The sequence below is a fragment of the Bombina bombina genome, chromosome 3, assembly GCF_027579735.1.
Source record: "Bombina bombina isolate aBomBom1 chromosome 3, aBomBom1.pri, whole genome shotgun sequence".
Taxonomy (NCBI): domain Eukaryota; kingdom Metazoa; phylum Chordata; class Amphibia; order Anura; family Bombinatoridae; genus Bombina; species Bombina bombina.
The window spans coordinates 243,400,453-243,419,838 of NC_069501.1; the positions used below are offsets into that span (position 1 = coordinate 243,400,453).

Consider the following 19,386-nt stretch of genomic DNA (forward strand, 5'->3'; position numbering starts at 1 on the left):
TCAAAATGTCTCTTTAGACTATTGCCATTACTACTTGCTTTCCTAGATACAAATTTTATGTTATTTAAGGTGCTGCTATCAAGAAGTTTATCTTTTTCTAGTATAGCTAAGTTTTTTCTTATTACTGAGCAAATTTGTTGGTATTGGCTACTGTATTTGGTTGAAAAGACCACGGTTGATCCTGAAAAGTCAGTTTTTTTACCTTATCTGTCAGAAGTACATTTCTATCCATAGATAGGACTTCATTTGATATATTTGTTAATATGTTCTTTTTGTAACCTCTGGCTACTAATCTTTGCGTAAGGTCATCAGCCTGTTGTTTGTACAGTGATATATTAGAGCAGTTCCTACGAAGGCGCATATATTGGCCCTTGGGAATCCCTCTTTTTAAGTGTTCAGGGTGATGTGAATTTGCCCTAAGAATGGTGTTTCCTGCTATTGGCTTTCGATAAGTTTCAGTCTCTATTTTATTTGCATGGACTTTAAGCAGAACATCCAAAAAGGCTAATTGGGTCTTAGAACTGCTGTATGTAAATTTAAGGTTCATGTTATTGTCATTTATGTATTCCAAAAAACATTGTAGTTGTGTATCAGTACCTTTCCAAATTACCAACAGATCATCTATGTACCTAAAATATGCTTTTATGCATGATCTAAATGGATTTGTATCAGTGTAAATTTTAATCAATTCAAAGAAACTTAGGTACAAGTTTGCATATGAGGGGGCAAATTTTGCCCCCATCGCTGTTCCACATTTTTACAAATAATATTGTCCCAAAAACAAAAAATAATTATGAGTTAGAAGGTAACCTACTGTCTCAATGAGAAATTCAATATAATCCAATTCATAATTGGTGTATCTTCTCAGCATTTGGTAAAGTGCATAACACCCTTGGTTATGGGGGATGCAAGAATACAGAGAAGAGACATCAATAGAAACAAGGATACAGTTGTCATCCAGTTCAAGCATATTCAGGAGATGTTTAGTATCCCTGACATTACCAGGGGTAGAACTAACGATAGGTTGTAAATGTTCATCTACAAAGGCACCCAATTTCTCCCCTAGTGTGCCTATGCCAGAAATGATAGGCCTGCCAGGGGGAAATTTTAGGTCTATGTATTTTAGGAATATGCTTAAAAACTGTAATCTGTGGATGAGTCACTTTAAGGTTATCCGCTGTGGTTTTTGTGATCAATCCTCTATGTACTGATTGATTTAAAAATTTCTCAAGATCTTGTTGGAATTTTATGGTTGGATTAAAACTAAGTCTACTATAAGTATCGGTATCATCAAGTTGTTTTATGGCTTCCTTAATATAGCAGTCTCTATTTTGACCACTACAGAGCCTCCCTTGTCTGAACTAATGATGACAAGGTTGTCATTACTTTTTAGCTTATTAAGAGCCATTCTTTCTAGTTTACTTAGGTTATCACCCTTGATTTTCTTTCTTTTATTATTCTTGTATGTGTTCTGATGTAACTCAGTTAGTTCTTTTTCACTATTGTATGAAATGCTTCTATTAGGTCACCCCTCATTTGGACAGGATAAAAACTTTTCATTTTTTGTTTTTACTTTAACAGACGGTATGATGTGTGAACTGGTGTCATATCTAGAGCTTTCACTGTTGAGGCTCATTAGATCAATAAGACTACATTGTTCTTCAAAATTAGAGATACTATTGAAATTGGTCAGATTCATTTCAGAGTCTAAGGTGTCATTGGTATCACATTCAGACTTATTTTGTGTGCCTATATTAAAGTGCCTTTTTAAGGTAAGATTTCGTATAAACTTATTTACATCAATTAAAGTTTCAAACAATGAAAAATCAGTGGTTGGTGCAAACGTTAAACCCTTTGATAGAACTTTAGTTTCTAAATATGACAAGTTGACATCTGAGAGATTGATAACATTAATTTTGTTAATTGCATTAGGACTAGATTTTACTTTTTCAATATTAGAAAAGTCCTTAGTTCTATTCATTGAAGATTTTAATTCTTTTGTATTATGCCTCCCCTTCTTCTGCTGGGGTACCTCACTGGAAGTTCTCTTCTTCCTCGTTTTTTGACTGCCTCTTTTGGCTTACTTCTTTCATTTTATTAGATGTATTGATAGCAGTCATCTCAGGAACTACAATAGGACTGCTGCCATCTTTTGGGCGAACACTTTTGTCAGATGAGGTCTCAGCCCTAGGGGTTGATGCTCTTGGGCTTTCCACAGAGGAAGTTTCAAAGCTGGAAAACGTGACTTTATTTGTTTGCCCTCTGTTGCTACTGTTATTGTGACCTTTCTTATTCTTTGATCTGTTGGAGTTCCTTTGTATGGTAGTCCAATTGCAGACCACATCAAGGTCATAATCCTTGCAGTCACAATGGTAAAAGCTTTACGATCTGATAGTTCCTCATTAAGTTTTTTCAAAGTTTCAGTTGATTGTTGTAGCTTTCATATTTTGGGTCAGAAACAAAAGCAGAAATGCTGTTCTTAACAGTTTTTAATTCATCCAGGACCTCGCCATGATCTTCCTTTTTACTGTTAAGTAATTGTTTCATCAGAATTAGAGAGCATTGGGTTAAGGTATTGTTCCATTCTGTCATGAAACCTTTTTTCTGTGTCGCATAGGCTGGATATTTTTTCATCCTCAGCCCTCTTGGTATTTTATTCTCTTCGATATAAATTTGCAGGAATTCAATCTCCCACCACAGTTTCAATTCCCTTATTTCCAATTGCTCCCTCCTTGAAAACAGGCTTGCCAGGTCCAATTCATTAAGATCAGTAGTGGGCAGACTCCTAATTAGAGATTGCAATTTAGCTTTTCTGGCTGTGATATTCTCGGTATCCATTATTGTAGTTCAAACAGGCAAACAGTTCAAATTTGAAAAGAACACTGAACTATATCCCAAAAGTTAACTTGTATCTATGTCAAATACAAGTCTAAGGGAATAAATAATGTGTTTTACGACTTCCTTGAATCAGGGTGGCTGTTTTTCTTCAGAGGCTAAACAGGTATAGTGAATGTGTACAAAAAAATATAAAGTTCCAATAACTCCTGTTACCCCTATTTCTTCACAGCCCCTGAGGTTTTCATTCAGTATAGATAAGTCCCACTATGTGTATATGTGGCAACAAAATCTGTAAAAAGTATTGGAAGTCCAAACAAACACATCAAAAACAAGTCACTCACCCTTCTTCTTAAATGTGGGGGCCGAGTTAATTTTCTTTCAGCAGTCACTGATGTATTTCAATGCTGTGAGTCACAGCAAATGTTGGAAAGAAATACCTCCGTTAGTATGAACACTGTGTGGTACATCCAGTGAGAGAGTGTGCTTGTGTAGCTGCTGGGAGCAGTTTGAAGCCAGGACAAACCGCCAAAAAAATGATACAATCCAGGTACTTCCACACAGGTGGAAAAATTCCAGCAGGAAATGGACCGAGATTAAGAGTTTAAAAGTTTCTTTATTGATATCCGTAAAAAGAGTACTGTGAACAGTCACAGAGTAAAGATACAATATCACAGCCTTTAAGCATGTCAGCTCAATAGCTCTATATCAAACAAACCAACATGTTTCGTGCCGGTACAGCACTTTGTCAGGGATAGTAAAGGGTTAACTGCTCACCTGTTAAATACATACCTGGTCCAATCAAAACTAAGCAACATGACCCGGACCAATGAAAAACATAATAGCTGGATTCGTCATGTGTATCATGCAATTGCAATGGTTCATTTGCATGTTTAGCCTGGACCAAAGTTATAACAACAGGTGTTCAGCATAAGAATAAATGATTAATCGTATATACATTAAAATACAACAATAGATATTGAGCTAACAAAATTTACTAAGATCCCAATGTAGATGAATTAAAAAACAAACAAAAAAAAACCCATCAAAATGTACATATAATACTGAGAGCATTCCTGTTTATACCCGGTGACTGTTGTATTCTGACAACGAATATTCTTAATTCCTAGATGTATAACTAATGTATCTAGATAACAAAGTTTAGATCTATCCATTTTATATTATACACCAAGCAAAGTAGCTAAGCAACAATATTAATTAAATATGACTATAGATCTACAAAAATGTATATAAAAGTATACAGTGTATGACTTTAATGTCATTGTTTATATTATTATAGGGAGAATGAAACATGTATGAAAAAATAATAACAACCTGTCATGCGTTCCAACATCTTCAGAGTTATATAGTATGCTATATTGGAATGTATTTTTTCGTTTCAATGTTAAATCATAACGGAAATCTCATTTATTAACATAAGGTTATTTAAAAAAACTGCTTATTGTGATTATGATGTTACATATAAATCAGATGTTGTAGAATAAATATACAGCAAATGCTTTTGATGTTCCTACTTATCTCGTTGTTACATATTTTAAATACTGATAGCGCTTCTATATTTATAAGTTAATATGCAAATGAACATTAAGCGGTCTGGAATGGCATTTATTATCTATAGAGAATTAGTTTTAATATTTTGAACTAGTGCGTGTTATGTGTACGAGTATGAGTAAGTAGTCTAGGGTTGCAATAGGTTTGCCTAAAGTCTTCTGTGCTATTGGCATTGTGAACTTACAAGACTGCATTTAATTTTTGCTTAATTGTACTGTGTGGGGAATATGACATATTACAGTGCCAGTGAGTAGTGCCCTGTACACCGTAAGCCACATAAGTCCCTTCCCTACAGGGTATCACTGTGTCAATTCCAAACTGATGACCTGTTTCCATTTATGATCTCCCGACACTTAAAAAGTTGAATCCTAGATGAGTAGACGACTTTTATATTATTGTGGGGAACATGGCCCGAGTACAATTGGCGCATTGCGCATGCGCGAAAAAACGGTTACGAGTAACTTAGAACAATTACAGGGAACACAGGATTTTAATGATGTCACGGATGACGAAGGGGTGGAGCTACACGGACATTTTAAAAAACGGCAGCCGGGTGAAAAATAAGTGATTTAACTTGAAAATGGATTATGGTTAAAAACTGGCATATATTTGGAAAATATGATCTAGGGCAACTTTATAGATATATGTTAAAACTACTTGTGTTGACTGTCCCTTTAATTTTAGCTTTAGTGTAATGATTACCCTCACACTTCTCACCCCCTGATCCCTCCCCCCCCCACAACAACAGGTCACCCCCATCTTAGGTACTGGCAGACAGTCTGCAAGTATGCAGTTTTATTCTTTTTTTAAAATTCTTTTTTTTATTATTATTTTCTTCAGTGTATAAGTACCCCCTTACCTTCCCACCTACCTGATCCCTCCCAAAAAGCTCTCTTAACCCCCCCATCCCCCTCTAACTAGTTTCCAACAACTTTGGTACTGGCAGCTGTGCTGTCTGCCAGTACCCAATTTTCTATTTTTTTTTTTATTTTTTTTTTAATTTAAAAACAAAACAAATATTTTACTTTAGATGCCACCCTAATTTATTCCACCTCCCCCTTCCAAGATATGTCCCCCTCTTCAATCTAGGATCTTCCTCCCTCCTTTTTCCAGCATTTATTTTTGCTGTAGTGCAGCGGTCCCACCTGTTCCCGCCCCTCCCTCCCCCAGCAATGGGCTGTCCACCCGCCTCTCTCCTAATCCTCCCACACCACTGCTACCCGATGCGGAGAGGGACACAGAGTATGTCTCTCTGCAAGTCTATTTCTGCACTGCCCAACTTGTGGGTCATACAGAAATAGCACAGCAGATAGAGGCCCAGGACAGCAGCGTCGTACAGGGTACAGCACTGGTCCTTAAAGTGACGGTTAAGTTACCTGTATGTTGAACTTGAATTCAATTCTCTGTCCCAAATTAATGAGTTTCATTCATCATCTTGTATGAAATCACCGTGAAATAAAGTTATCACCGTATTAAATACATATTTTCATCTTATCAAAATCAACCAGTTTTTTTTTTTTGTTTGTTTTTTTTAAATTTAAGATCACATTCTGCAAGCAACTAATTGAAATTCTGGCCGTTAGGCAGCCGTCGATCTACGTCAACTGCCTCCTATTTGAACTGCGCATGCGCTACTGTCTCATTATCCATCTTGGACTATGCGCGCTCCCTGTTCAGCGCAGTCGTAATAGCTTGAATTCGGAACGCCCACATTACGTAACATTGTTTGTACAGTAAGAGTATAGTAATTTTCGTTGGAATTTGGTCACGTATAAAAAAAAAAAAAAACTGCTGCTGCTCTCTCGTTCGCACAACATAGTACTGAATGAATACAGTATAGTTATTCTTTCAATACTATGTTGCAAACCGCGAGTCACACATGCACATTGGTGGGTGAGATTGAAGAGTATCGCATGTGCATTAGTACTAGAAATCGGCAATTCATGCATTCGCAATATTTACGATCGTTGTGCACGCGCTTTGGAGATGCGTATAGAGCAGGTGGGACCGCTCTATACGAAACAGCATAGAAAATCCGGAAGTAGAGGTAGGGTGGAGTTTACATGCAAATGGTAGGCAGATTACTATGTTGTAAATAACTAGAAATTGGTCAAATATATTAAAATAAACTTAGTGATCCGCTTATTATGAAATTAATGGATGCATTTATGTCTTCAAATTGTGAAAACTTAACCTTCACTTTAAAAAAGGGACATTATACACTAGATTTTTCTTTGCATAAATGTTTTGTAGATCTATTAATATAGCCTATACAGGTTTTTTTTTTTTTTTTAATGTTTAGTTTTGCTTATTTTTAATTAACATTGCTCTGATTTTCAGACTCCTAACCAAGCCCCAAAATTTTAAAGAATAATGATGTATACCTACTCCAGCTTGCTCCTGTTTGTGTAAAGAGTCTTTTCATATGCAGATGAAGGCGGTGTCTTTTTTGCTATACAACCACTTTCAGTGGGTGTTCCAGCAGACCTTTTCAACAGAGCTTAACTGGGAGCTTCTTAGTAAGTTTTTAAATGGTTTTATACTGGATTTTTATATCTGTATCTGTGCATATTATTCTTTATAGTAGTGTCTATTATATGCAGTTATATGAAAATTGGTGTATACTGTCCCTTTAAGGGCTAAACGACTAGTTCTGTACAGGGTAGGTGCTGGTCATTAAGGGGTTAAAGTTATTCTAATGTACTTCTATTTTTCTTTTTTGTTATTCTTTGTTGAAGAAATAACTAGGTAGGTTTCTAGAGCAGTACATGGCATGAAATAGTGATGCCTTCTAGTGCTCTTTCAAAACAAACAATATAGTTTTCCTGACACATGCACACTCCTGAGCTTCTTTTCGACAAAAGATAAGAACACAAAGAAAATGAGATCATATAAGTAAATTAGAAAGTTGTTTAAAATTGTATGTTCTACTCGTTAAAGAATGGCTTTGGGTGTCAAGTCCCTTAAAAGCTAGCCTATAAATGTTGAATAAAGTAGTCTCATTAAAATGTATCATGTTACATTATAGAAGGTTCTTAAACGTTTTGTGAACTTGATTTGTACCATACGTGTAATTGGGTGGTCACTACTGCGTGAAGTCAGGTTTATTAACCCCTTAATGACCACAGCACTTTTCCATTTCCTGTCCGTTTGGGACCAAGGCTATTTTTACATTTCTGCTGTGTTTGGCTGTAATTTTCATCTTACTCATTTACTGTACCCATACATATTATATACCGTTTTTTTCGCCATTAAATGGACTTTCTAAAGATACCATTATTTTCATCATATCTTATAATTTACTATAAAAAAAATTATAAAATATGAGGAAAAAAAGGAGAAAAAAAAAAACACACTTTTTCTAACTTTGACCCCCAAAATCTGTTACACATCTACAACCACTAAAAAACACCCATGCTAAATAGTTTCTAAATTTTGTCCTGAGTTTAGAAATACCCAATGTTTACATGTTCTTTGCTTTTTTTGTAAGTTATAGGGCCATAAATACAAGTAGCAGTTTGCTATTTCCAAACCATTATTTTTCAAAATTAGCGCTAGTTACATTAGAACACTAATATCTTTCAGGAATCCCTGAATATCCCTTGACAAGTATATAATTTTTTTTAGTAGACATCCCAAAGTATTGATCTAGGCCCATTTTGGTATATTTCATGCCACCATTTCACCGCCAAATGCGATTAAATACAAAAAATCGTTCACTTTTTCACTAATTTTTTCACAAACTTTTGGTTTCTCACTGAAATTATTTACAAACAACTTGTGTAATTATGGCTTAAATGGTTGTAAATTCTTCTCTGTGATCCCCTTTGTTCAGAAATAGCAGACATATATGGCTTTGGCATTGCTTTTTAGCAATTAGAAGGCTGCTAAATGCCACTGCGCACTACACGTGTATTATGCCCAGTAGTGAAGGGGTTAATTAGGGAGCATGTAGGGAACTTTTAGAGGTAATTTTAGCTTTAGTGTAGTGTAGTACACAACCCCAAGTATTAATCTAGGCCAATTTTGGTATATTTCATGCCACCATTTCACCGCCAAATGCGATCAAATTAAAAAAACTGATCCCCCACCAAACAGATCTCTAACCCTCCCCCTCTGCCTTAATGGGCGCCATCTTGGGTACTGGCAGCTGTCTGCCAGTACCCAGTTTAGTTAAAAAAAGTGTTGTTTTTTTTTTATTTAATTGCCCTTTTCTGTAGTGTAGCTCCCCCCCCCCCCTTTCAGATCCCTTAGATTATTTATTTTTTTAAATGTTGGTTTTTTTACTTTTATTAACATTTATTTTTCTGCAGTGTAGCGGTTCCCTCCCGCTCCCGCCCCGTGCACGCCCGCCGCCCCCGTGCGCGCTCCCGTCTATCCCGCCCCCCTCCACTTCATTCGGCACATCGATGGCCGCCCACCCGCCTCCCAGACTTGCTCCCACCCACCGATGTCCGGTGCAGAGAGGGCCACAGAGTGGCTCTCTCTGCATCGGATGGCCAAGGGGGGTTATTGCAGGATGCCTCGATATCGAGGCATCACTGCAATAACCGGAAAGCAGCTGGAAGCGAGCAGGATCGCTTCCAGCTGCTTTCCAGACCAAGGACGTACGCCACACGTCCTCGGTCATTATCTGTATTTTTTTTTGAGGACGTGTGGCGTACGTCCTTGGTCGTTAAGGGGTTAAAGGGATATGAAACCCAAAATTTTTCTTTCATCATTCATATAGAGAATACAATTTTAAACAACTTTACAATTTACTTCTATTAGTTAATTTGCTTACTTCTCTTGTTAACCTTTGCTGCAAGGTTTATCTAGGCAAGTTCAGGAGCAGCAGAGAACCTAGTTTCTAGCTGCTGATTGGTGGCTACATATATATACCGATTGTCATTGGCTCACCCATTCGTTCAGTTAGAAACCAGTAGTGCATTGCTGCTCTTTCAACAAAGCATACTAAGAGAATGAAACAACTTAGATAATAGAAGTAAATTAGAAAGTTGTTAAAAATTGTATTCTCTATCTGAATCATAAAATAATTTTTTGGGGTTTTATCTCCCTTTAATACCATAACCTATGAACAAAGAAAAGGCCACTTTATGGAAGCGATCTGCACTTGATAACAAAGTGTGATCATAACTTTATTATAAAAAAGGTATACTATACACAAGTGGGTGACATAATCAGATCCTTTTAAATAAATAGCAAAAGTAACAGGGATAATATGTAAAGCTGAACAGTTAGAAATCTATTAGCTCCGTAGTATATTTCAGGTAGAGGTATACACAAGAACACACATATAAAAAGAATACAAAGTAACATAGGCCTTGCATATAAATATACTGTATATTATACAACACTCAGTGTGATTCCAAATACGTCACATGATAGTGCAAACTTGTATCAAAACGCAAATAAATGCCCCTTCGTGATCAAACCAGCTGACATTACTCACCGCAATTGCTCCTTCACTGAGACGTGGCATTGCCATTGTGTCACACTACACAGCTCAATTACAGAACGAAGATAAGAAATAAGCAGTACAATCTACTGTGTATCCCACAACCGCTGTCTACTTTTCCCGCTAACTACGCACTCACTCAACCCTCTGTAACCTGGCGCCAAATTCTAAGCTCACCACGCTGCGACTGACAGCACGTGACATCAGCAATTTAGTAAACTCAAGTCGTCCTTCTTTATTTTGGGCAGAAGCTATAAACAGATTTTTTAATGGCAGTTATACAAAAGTAAGCATTGTAATAACTTTGTAAAAACTATAGTCACTCAGTATAATAGCTATCCGTTTTCCTGTTTATTTGATATTTGTATACTAATATACATCTGCCAGTACCAATCATGGCGGTTACACTGGTAGAGGCTGACGGAATTCGGTCTATTCAGTAAGGCATCAGTTCGGGCACAAAGTAGTAGGTACGTCATTCTAGCGCCAATTCGATCGTTCAAAGTGTGTTACATTTGTGTAACTAAATGTTTTTCTCACTGTTTTACTACCGTATTTGAAACGGAGTATGAATTACAGATTTCAATGCAATCTCGGTTTCGTATTGGAATGATAATCCCGCTTCTACAAATCTTGATGATAAAGTAATTTCGACAAAACCTTTTTTTAGTATTTGAACCGCATTGCTTTGTTGTGCGTAATTACTGTGCTCCATAAATATTGGTTAGTTGTGTAACTATATTTTGGCGTTCGTTTCACTTGACATTTAGTAACAAATGAAATACCTATTTTGTGTATATATTATATCTATGCAGAAAACAAATGTATGATGACTTACAGAGCTCTGCACATTGTGCCAACTGGATTTAAAGGGATGGTAAAACCAAGCTTTTTTTTCTTTCATGATTCAAATAGAGCATGCAATTTTAAGCAAATGTCAAATTTACCCCTATTATCATTTTTTATTCCTCTTTGTATCTTTATTAAAAGCAGTAATGTAAGCTAAAGAGGCGTAACTAGAAACCACAGGGCCCGGGTGCAAAAATCTAAGCCCCCCAACAGTGGATTGATACATATCTTCTTTTTTTTTTTTTTTTTTTATATTTAACACAGAAAAAAAAATGTGAATCAGATTACATGTCTGCAAAAGGAGGTACCCTGTGCCCACAGTCTGTGAGATGGTCTGAACCCCTATTACTGTATATAGTGACACTGTTTAACCCACCAGTACTGTATATAGTGAGTCAGTGACACAGTCTGTAATCTGCCGGTGAGATGGCTGGCCTGACCCTACCCACACCAGTACTTTATAAAGTGACCACAGTAGTCTGTGACATGGTCCAGCCCCCCTGTACTGTGTATAGTGGTACTGTATAGACTGACACTGTTTACCCCCCCCCCCCCCCATGCTGTAGTAACAAGGTCTGTAATTTGCTGGTTCCACAAACATATACACACACAGTCACATACATACATAAATACACACACAGTCACATACATACATAAATACACACACAGTCACATACATACATAAATACACACACAGTCACATACATACATAAATACACACACAGTCACATACATACATAAATACACACACAGTCACATACATACATACATACACACGCACACATAAACAGCAATAGGTAAAACAGAAACACTAACCCCTGTAGTCAGAGACACCAGTGAAGCATCATGTCACACTCACATGATATCAGTGCTTTTTTTTTTTTTTTTTAAGCAGGGCCTCCACCCTTGGGGGCCCAGTCGCAATTGCAACTCCTGCACCCCCTGTAGTTTCGTTCCTGGAGCCGCCCAATTTTTGTTCAGCACTCTAGCTAGTGCTTGCTGATTGGTGGCTACCCACCAATAAGCAAGTGCAACCCAGGTTCTGACCAAAAATGGTCTGGCTCTTAAAGGAATTTTCCAGCCAAAATTGTAAACCATATAGTTGCATTTCGGTATTGGACAGAAGCAATTTTGTAATATACATGCATTAGCAAAAATGCTTCAAATTAAAGCTATAACTGTTTCAAACGTGTATTTAAGTATGCACCGTGCACCAGCATTTTAAACTTGGCACTTGATCGGAGAGCCTAAGGTGCTTATACCATCTAGTAATGATTCAATTTGTTAATTGCTGACATGATACAAGCCCCACTGATTATCTGAACAGCTGCATTATTAAAATGTGGGTGCATGGACAATATCTAGCTATGCTTCACATGCACGTGCAGAGAAAAATGTTAACAATAAAACAGTGATAACTTTTACTAGAAGCATTTTTGCCAATACCTATGTTTCTAATCAAACGTAATAACTATATGTGCATTTTAAAGTGAAGGTCAACTTCACTCAACTGCCCCACGGCATCGGATAAACTTTGCAAAATGAGGGTGGGTTTAATTTATCAATTTTTTTAGATTTCATTATTTTTTTTAAATCTTTACCTTTTTGAGCTCTCCGACGATAAGCGCATCTCTCCCGCCCGGCATTTTGTCAAATTGATTGACAGATGAAGATTCTTAAAAGAACTAATCCTTGTTTCCAAGGATTTGTTCTTTTAAGAGTCTTCATCTGTCAATCAATTTGACAAAATGCCGGGCGGGAGAGATGCGTTTATCGTCGGAGCGCTCAAAAGGTAAAGATTTAAAAAAAATAATAAAATCTAAAATATGTGACAAATTAAACCCACCCTCATTTTGCAAAGGTTATCCGATGCCGTGGGGCAGTTGAGTGAAGTTGACCTTCACTTTAATTTTGACTGGAATGTCCCTTTAAGCTTACATTCCTGCTTTTTAAAATAAAGATACCAAGAGAACGAATAAAAAAATACTATGAGTAAATTAGAAAGTGGATTAAAATTGCATGCTCTATCTAAATCATTAAAGTTTAATTTTGACTTTAGTCATGTATCTTATTTCTGAACTGTAGCCAATAAGTGTTAAAGGGACAGTATACTGTAAAATAATTTTTCGCTTAATATGTTTCTATTTTTTTTTTTTTACCAACTGCAGAATATAAAATGTATGAGAAGTGATGGTAAATTCAAAACCTTTAAATTTTTTGCCATTCAATGTAAAATTTAACAATAATGTTAGTTTGATGAAAACACAGAAATGTAAAACTTACATTAGTAACTTATATATAACCACTACTTTGCTATTGCACGCACCAGCAGCCCAATTCCGGGGACAATTTGTTTGCTGATAATAATAAGCCCCACTGAGTAACAATTGACATATCACAGTCGGAGCAATCCGTTTTTTATGACATTCACTGGTTATCACATTTAATCTGTTCTCTTAATGTACTAAATATACATATATTATTTTATCTACTGCTCACAATCAAAAATCAGTCTAAGTGTTCGCTTGTAAGGAGATTAACATTTCAAGAAATATACATATATAATGAGGACTTTTTTACTGTTTATTATCTACTATTCATTTATATTGATATTTATATTTTTAATATAGTGCCAATAATGGTAGTCTGCTCGTATAGCGATCATGTTGCTAAGTTATATAATATTTTTATCACATTATCATTATGTTAAACACCTTGTTATTTGGTTATTCAGCTCTGTTGTAACCATGACGAGTAGTTGATTATCCCCACAAGGTTTTGATTGACAGGGTAAAAGCCCAATGAGTTGTTTTGACATACAACCAACCATAAACTTTCGCAACACACCGGGAAAACTTTGAATGGAGACTATTTAAGATAGGAAAATAGAAGTTCCATAACTACCCTCTTGAGAAAGTCTTGGTGTCACCAGATGAAACGCGTTGAGGTTACGTGTACCTCTATCAACGCAAGTTGTACAGCAGCCTTCGAGAGTTAATCACCTGGAGGACTGGCGCAAACAGCAGGAGACCTATTCAATACTAGACGGTCCCACACTTGCCGAGAAGGAGTACACGGTGATATTATGCACTAATTTAACCCTTTCACAGGTGGATTAAAATAAAAAAAGTACACATATACCTTTTTAATGGCAAAGATTAAATATATAACATTTGATTAGTTAAGTTTTACCATCACTTTAAAGTGATTGTAACCCCCCCCCCCCTCCCTTTAAATAAACAGATCCTGAATGTCTGTAATATTTTAGATGGAGTCTAATCCATCACTTGTAATAAATATGCTCTAGAGTCTATAAAATACTTTTTAATGTAGAGCTGAAATTCAAATACCCCGCACACTGGCCATTCACTTCAAAAGTAATTATTTTTGCTGAGATAACGTTTTGAAATGTTCCCAATCAGCGCTCTAGCCATACTGTTCAAACTAATAGCTCACCAAAAATAATTCCTTTTGAAGTGGGTGGCTGGAGCGCAAGGTATTAGAACAACATTAAAAAGTAAGTTCTAGCGCATACCTTCATTACAACTGATGAATTAAACTCCATCTAAAATATCACTAACATTCCAGACCTGTTTATACAAAGGGGGGCGTTTACCATAACTTTAAGCAAAGTGTCAAGGAGAATGTTTAAATAAAAATAAATTCGTATAGTGTTTTTTTTTTTTAGGCCAAAACATTTTATCACTGAGCAGCTGTCATCTGGAGAGTAGTAGAGAAATTAGAGATGCTCAGCCTGACTTCTCACAGCAGAAGGTGCATTTTTTTATTTCTCAATAACACGTTTAATTTTCATTCTTCTGAGGCCCTCGTAGCCATAATTAGATCGTTTTCTCACGTTTGCATACATTTTGAATATGTTCTTTCCCATGCCCTTAGTTTTGTTATCCCTGTATAAGGCTCTTCAGAATATCCTGTCAAAAAATATTGTTTGTCCACAATCGACCAAAAAAAATAACTGATTAAGAACTCTTGATTAATATTGTTATCTTGAGAAAAGAATAGGAACCCCTACCAGGCTAAGGTTTAATGGGCAATTAGAATAGTATATAAACAAGCTTTAACAAAGTGGGATTATAACAATATTGTTTTTACTACTAATATAACAGAATAAAAAAATAACATTTATTACAGGGTGTCTTGCAAGACAATAAAAACAATAACACAATAAAACAATTAGCAATGTCTCCATTGGGGTATAAAAATATCCCCAGCAGGGGGGAAATAAAAAAAGTAATGAAAAGATAAAACAGAATAAAAAAAATAGTGAGTGAGTCCCAAAAAGAATATATAAACGATATTGATCCTCAGGGGTGGATAAAGACCCCAAGTAGGGCTAAACGTGTCGTTATTCCCCTAAAACTCAGGCTCGAGTTTTCTCTGAACGGTAAGCAACTCTGCAATTTTTAGACATTTTTTGGGAGATTTTGCACATTATTTTTCTTTCCTTTCAAGTTTTTTTCACGTAAGGATCTCAACTTTATTATAAGGATTACAGATCCAGGATTCACCCACAGGAAATGTATCACATTTATTATTTACATTTTTTTTTAATCGGATTTACGTTCACCACTGAGGACCAATATCGTTTATATATTCTTTTTGGGGCTCACTCATAGACTTTTTATTAAGGATTACTCCTAAGGATTATTATTATTTTTTATATACAATTTCTTTTCAGCATCAGGAGACTTTACATCATTAGATTTTTCACATATATTCACATTTTTTTTTGACATATATTTATTTTTTCTTCTATTTTATCTTTTCATTACTTTTTTTATTTTCCCCCAGCTGGGGATATTTTTATACCCCATTGGAGACATCGCTAATTGTTTTATTGTGTTATTGATTTTATTGTCTTGCAAGACACCCTGTAATAAATGTTATTTTTTAATTCTGTTATATTAGTAGTAAAAACAATATTGTTATAATCCCACTTTGTTATTGCTTGTTTATATACTATTCTAATTGCCCGTTAACCAACTTTAGCCTGGTAGGGCTAAATCCCACTTTCGAATTACTTGTTTATATACTATTCTAATTGCCTGTTAACAAACTTCCATATATTCTATTCACATTTTTTGACATAATATAGTTTATATATATATATATATATATATATATATATATATATATATATATATATATATATATATATATATATATATATATATTTTCTTCTGTTTTATATTTTCATTACTTTTTTTTTCTTCTTAAATGGCAAGAGTCCACAGCTGCATTCATTACTTTTGGGAAATAAGAACCTGGCCACCAGGAGGAGGCAAAGACACCCCAGCCAAAGGCTTAACTACTCCTCCCACTCCCCTCATCCCCCAGTCATTCTTTGCCTTTCGTCTCAGGAGGATGGCAGAGACGTGTCAGAATTTTAATTTTTGTTTTTGTCTCTTATGGAGGGTAGTACTCTTCGGTTTGGGACTGGAGTTTTAAGTAGTCCTGTCAGTTTCTTAGTGAGGGCCTGGATGAAAGTTAGAGTCCGGAGATGCAGGAAGTTTCTTTCTGCGAAACCATCCCGGCTCATATTAACAACTCCTCAAGCAAAACAGAAGAAAGAATATATATATATATATAACTATATTATGTCAAAAAATGTTCTCATAAAAAAATTGTATATTATATATGTGAAGTTCGATAACGCTGATTGCTTGAGGAGTTGTTAATATGAGCCGGGATGGTTTCGCAGAAAGAAACTTCCTGCATCTCCGGACTCTAACTTTCATCCAGGCCCTCACTAAGAAACTGACAGGACTACTTAAAACTCCTGTCCCAAACCGAAGAGTACTACCCTTCATATTAACAACTCCTCAAGCAATCAGCGTTATCAAACTTAACATATATAATATACAATTTTTTTCAGCATCAGGAGACTTTACATCATTAGATTTTTCACATGTATTCTATTCACATTTTTTGATATGTATATACAGTACATACAGTATATATATTTATTTATTTTTTCTTCTGTTTTATCATTTCATTACTTTTTTTTATTTTCCCCCAGCTGGGGATATTTTTATACCCCATTGGAGACAAATAATAATGTCAAATAGCCGGTAGCCCAGCACTCCAACCTATGTGCCCAAATAGTGACCTGGGTGTAATCCTCAAGTTTCAGATACACAACATAGTAATAAAGGAGGGCACTCACAGAATTTGAAATAGTCATTAAGAATTTTTTATTGTGAGTACATCAAGCGTTATGCGTGAAATGTCATGGTCGATGTTTCGGCTCTTATAATGAGCCTTCTTCAAGACTAATTTTAAATCTATAAAAATAGAAAAAATCATTTGTATAGTGCAGGGCAAGTGAAAACAAACAAACAACAAGCGCACCCACCACCACACATAGAAATAAAATTAAATTGATAAACCAGCATTCAGGCCCAAAACAGGATAGTCTGAGGATAGATGGTCAGCATAGAACATGGAATGCATCAAGTTCACATTAGCCTTACTACTGAGATGGCAACAATATACACACAAAGCACCAGGGATATCAAGAAATTTTTCCTAGGTCCCCACAGGCTGCATGAAACACTGCCGCAGGGTGGCATGAACCATTAAAAACCATAACAGGCACATTTCCGGTTAAGATACAGTTCTAACCCTTAAGCTAGAAGACAAAACTGAAAACAAGGCACCATGGTGCTTATCTTTACCAATGTGTTACCCCATCCGTAACTATATAGCGCATATAAAACTATGGCAAGAGGCGTGGTGCTGCAGTTCATCACAATGGTAGCGTGCATTCAAAGTGCTAATCAATAGGCAAAAAGTTAAGCACTACTTCATTTTAGGGACTCGGAGTCACCACAATAATCAAATATATAAATAATGTATATGGCCCTATATGCGGATCCCGCCGTGGCTGCAAACATGACTAACCACCAATGAGGTTAGTGAAAATTTAACTAAAACAAGAATGACTAACCAACTGGGCAGTATCCAACTGTTAACTGTAAGACCGCAGACTAATCAGCGGATCCATTTATCCTCTCAATGTAGGGTCGCTATAGGAGCCATTTGGCTCTGTAGTAGAACAGTGTGTGGTAACATCTAGAAAACTACTCGTAAAGTGCACAATCTAGCAATTCTAACCCATATTTTTTGGAACTTAAACATCCCATCTTTACTTTTGGAGCAATGCTTATTGACAGGATTGCCCCCTTCAAAAGGGGTGGTGACAGAGACATGGAACTGTTGCGATGTGAGACCAGGTGGATTTACTGCATTAACACCCTGTCTCCTAATGGACTTAATGTACACATTGATTGTTCCCTGTTTTTCTAAAGCTACTATTTTGTCTATCTGGGTTACACAATTTTGAAACCTTAGGCACCCACATCCACTTTTATATAGGGTCCCGTTCAGCCCCCGATAGTTGGCACGCTTTATAGCTATCGGAAGTTTGGCCACCCAAGTCTTATTCGGGTTTTTTGCATCATCCCCTAGGAGCAACTCCATTCTAGTCATCTTGAGCTTGGGGACTATACATATTTGTTTTAAGGTATTGTTGCTCTACCCGGGTACCCTTGGATAGATTCAGAGTTTTTCAAGCCTATGACTGTCTCCCAGTGGTTAGCTCTTGTGTGTGGTCATTTTACATTTATAGCATGGCGTGCTCTTGGAGTTCCCTATGAACGATCCTGACAGTGGAGGATCTTATATGCTCGTTGGATATGTATGCTTACGGCGAACATTGGTGCTTAGTTCACTATAGGTCCTTGTATATTGGGGCTCGGGTCCGCAGTTATTTTCGGCTTTTATATCTTGAACTGTATTTTTATATGATTTCCAGCTAACTCTGATAGGTAATTCCTGGTTGTACCTGGTGTTTCTATGGTGCTTACACTCGGTGCTGTTTTCTTATACCTGACAATCTGGGTTTGCATGTCGTTTGACTCAAAATGTTCATCCCGTTTCTGACAGATTTACATTTAGGTTTTTTTATGCTTTACTCAACAGATGACTGCACCAGTGTATCACGCCACTTACGCTAACAGCTGTTCTGACTAATGAGGCTTTACACGCTATTTAAGGGTGTGCTGTGAATGCCTTCAATATCTGTTTCTCATTCCCCGTCTGGAGCATAAGGTATGTCATGATACAAGTGTTTACTTTTTACTCTATGTGATCGCCGGTGCCCTCTGTTTGTTTTTATCCTGGATGACCTGTTACGTTGTTTCAGTGACTCAGGGTGGTCATTTATATGGCCCAGTTTGAAGTGATTGCTAATCTTTACGATAGGTGTAGCCAGTTGCTCATGCGGGGCTTGATTATTATTATTATTATTATTTTTCTTTTTTTTCTTTTACTGAGGCTCTTTGGGTCTGTGACACTCCACAAACAGTTCTGGACCTGCCATACTGTTTTGAACTTCTGTTTTAAGTATTGCCCCTTTATTAAAGCAGACGCTGTCCTTGCATACAGCAACATTTGCTTTAGTTCAATATGGGTTAGAATTCCTAGATTGTGCACTTTTCGAGTAGTTTTCTAGATGTTACCACACACTGTTCTACTACAGAGCCATTGGCTCCTATAGCGACCCCACATTGAGAGGATAAATGGATCCACTGATTAGACTGCGGTCTTACAGTTAACAGTTGGATACTGCCAGTTGGTTAGTCATTCTT

The 19,386-nt window shown here is 36.4% G+C and overlaps 2 protein-coding genes across 2 annotated transcripts in view; one reads left to right on the plus strand and one right to left on the minus strand.

Annotated features, from left to right (window-relative positions):
- The window catches only part of RPA1 (replication protein A1), a 303,612-nt gene extending 293,568 nt beyond the window's left edge, over positions 1-10,044 (minus strand). The window contains exon 1 of the mRNA XM_053705235.1: positions 9,860-10,044. Coding sequence (XP_053561210.1) covers positions 9,860-9,895 — 36 coding nt within the window. The 5' untranslated portion in view covers positions 9,896-10,044. The remainder of the gene's footprint in view (positions 1-9,859) is intronic.
- A 218-nt stretch (positions 10,045-10,262) lies between these two features.
- The window catches only part of SMYD4 (SET and MYND domain containing 4), a 178,792-nt gene continuing 169,668 nt past the window's right edge, over positions 10,263-19,386 (plus strand). The window contains exon 1 of the mRNA XM_053706220.1: positions 10,263-10,335. The gene's annotated coding sequence lies outside the window, so the exon portion shown is untranslated. The remainder of the gene's footprint in view (positions 10,336-19,386) is intronic.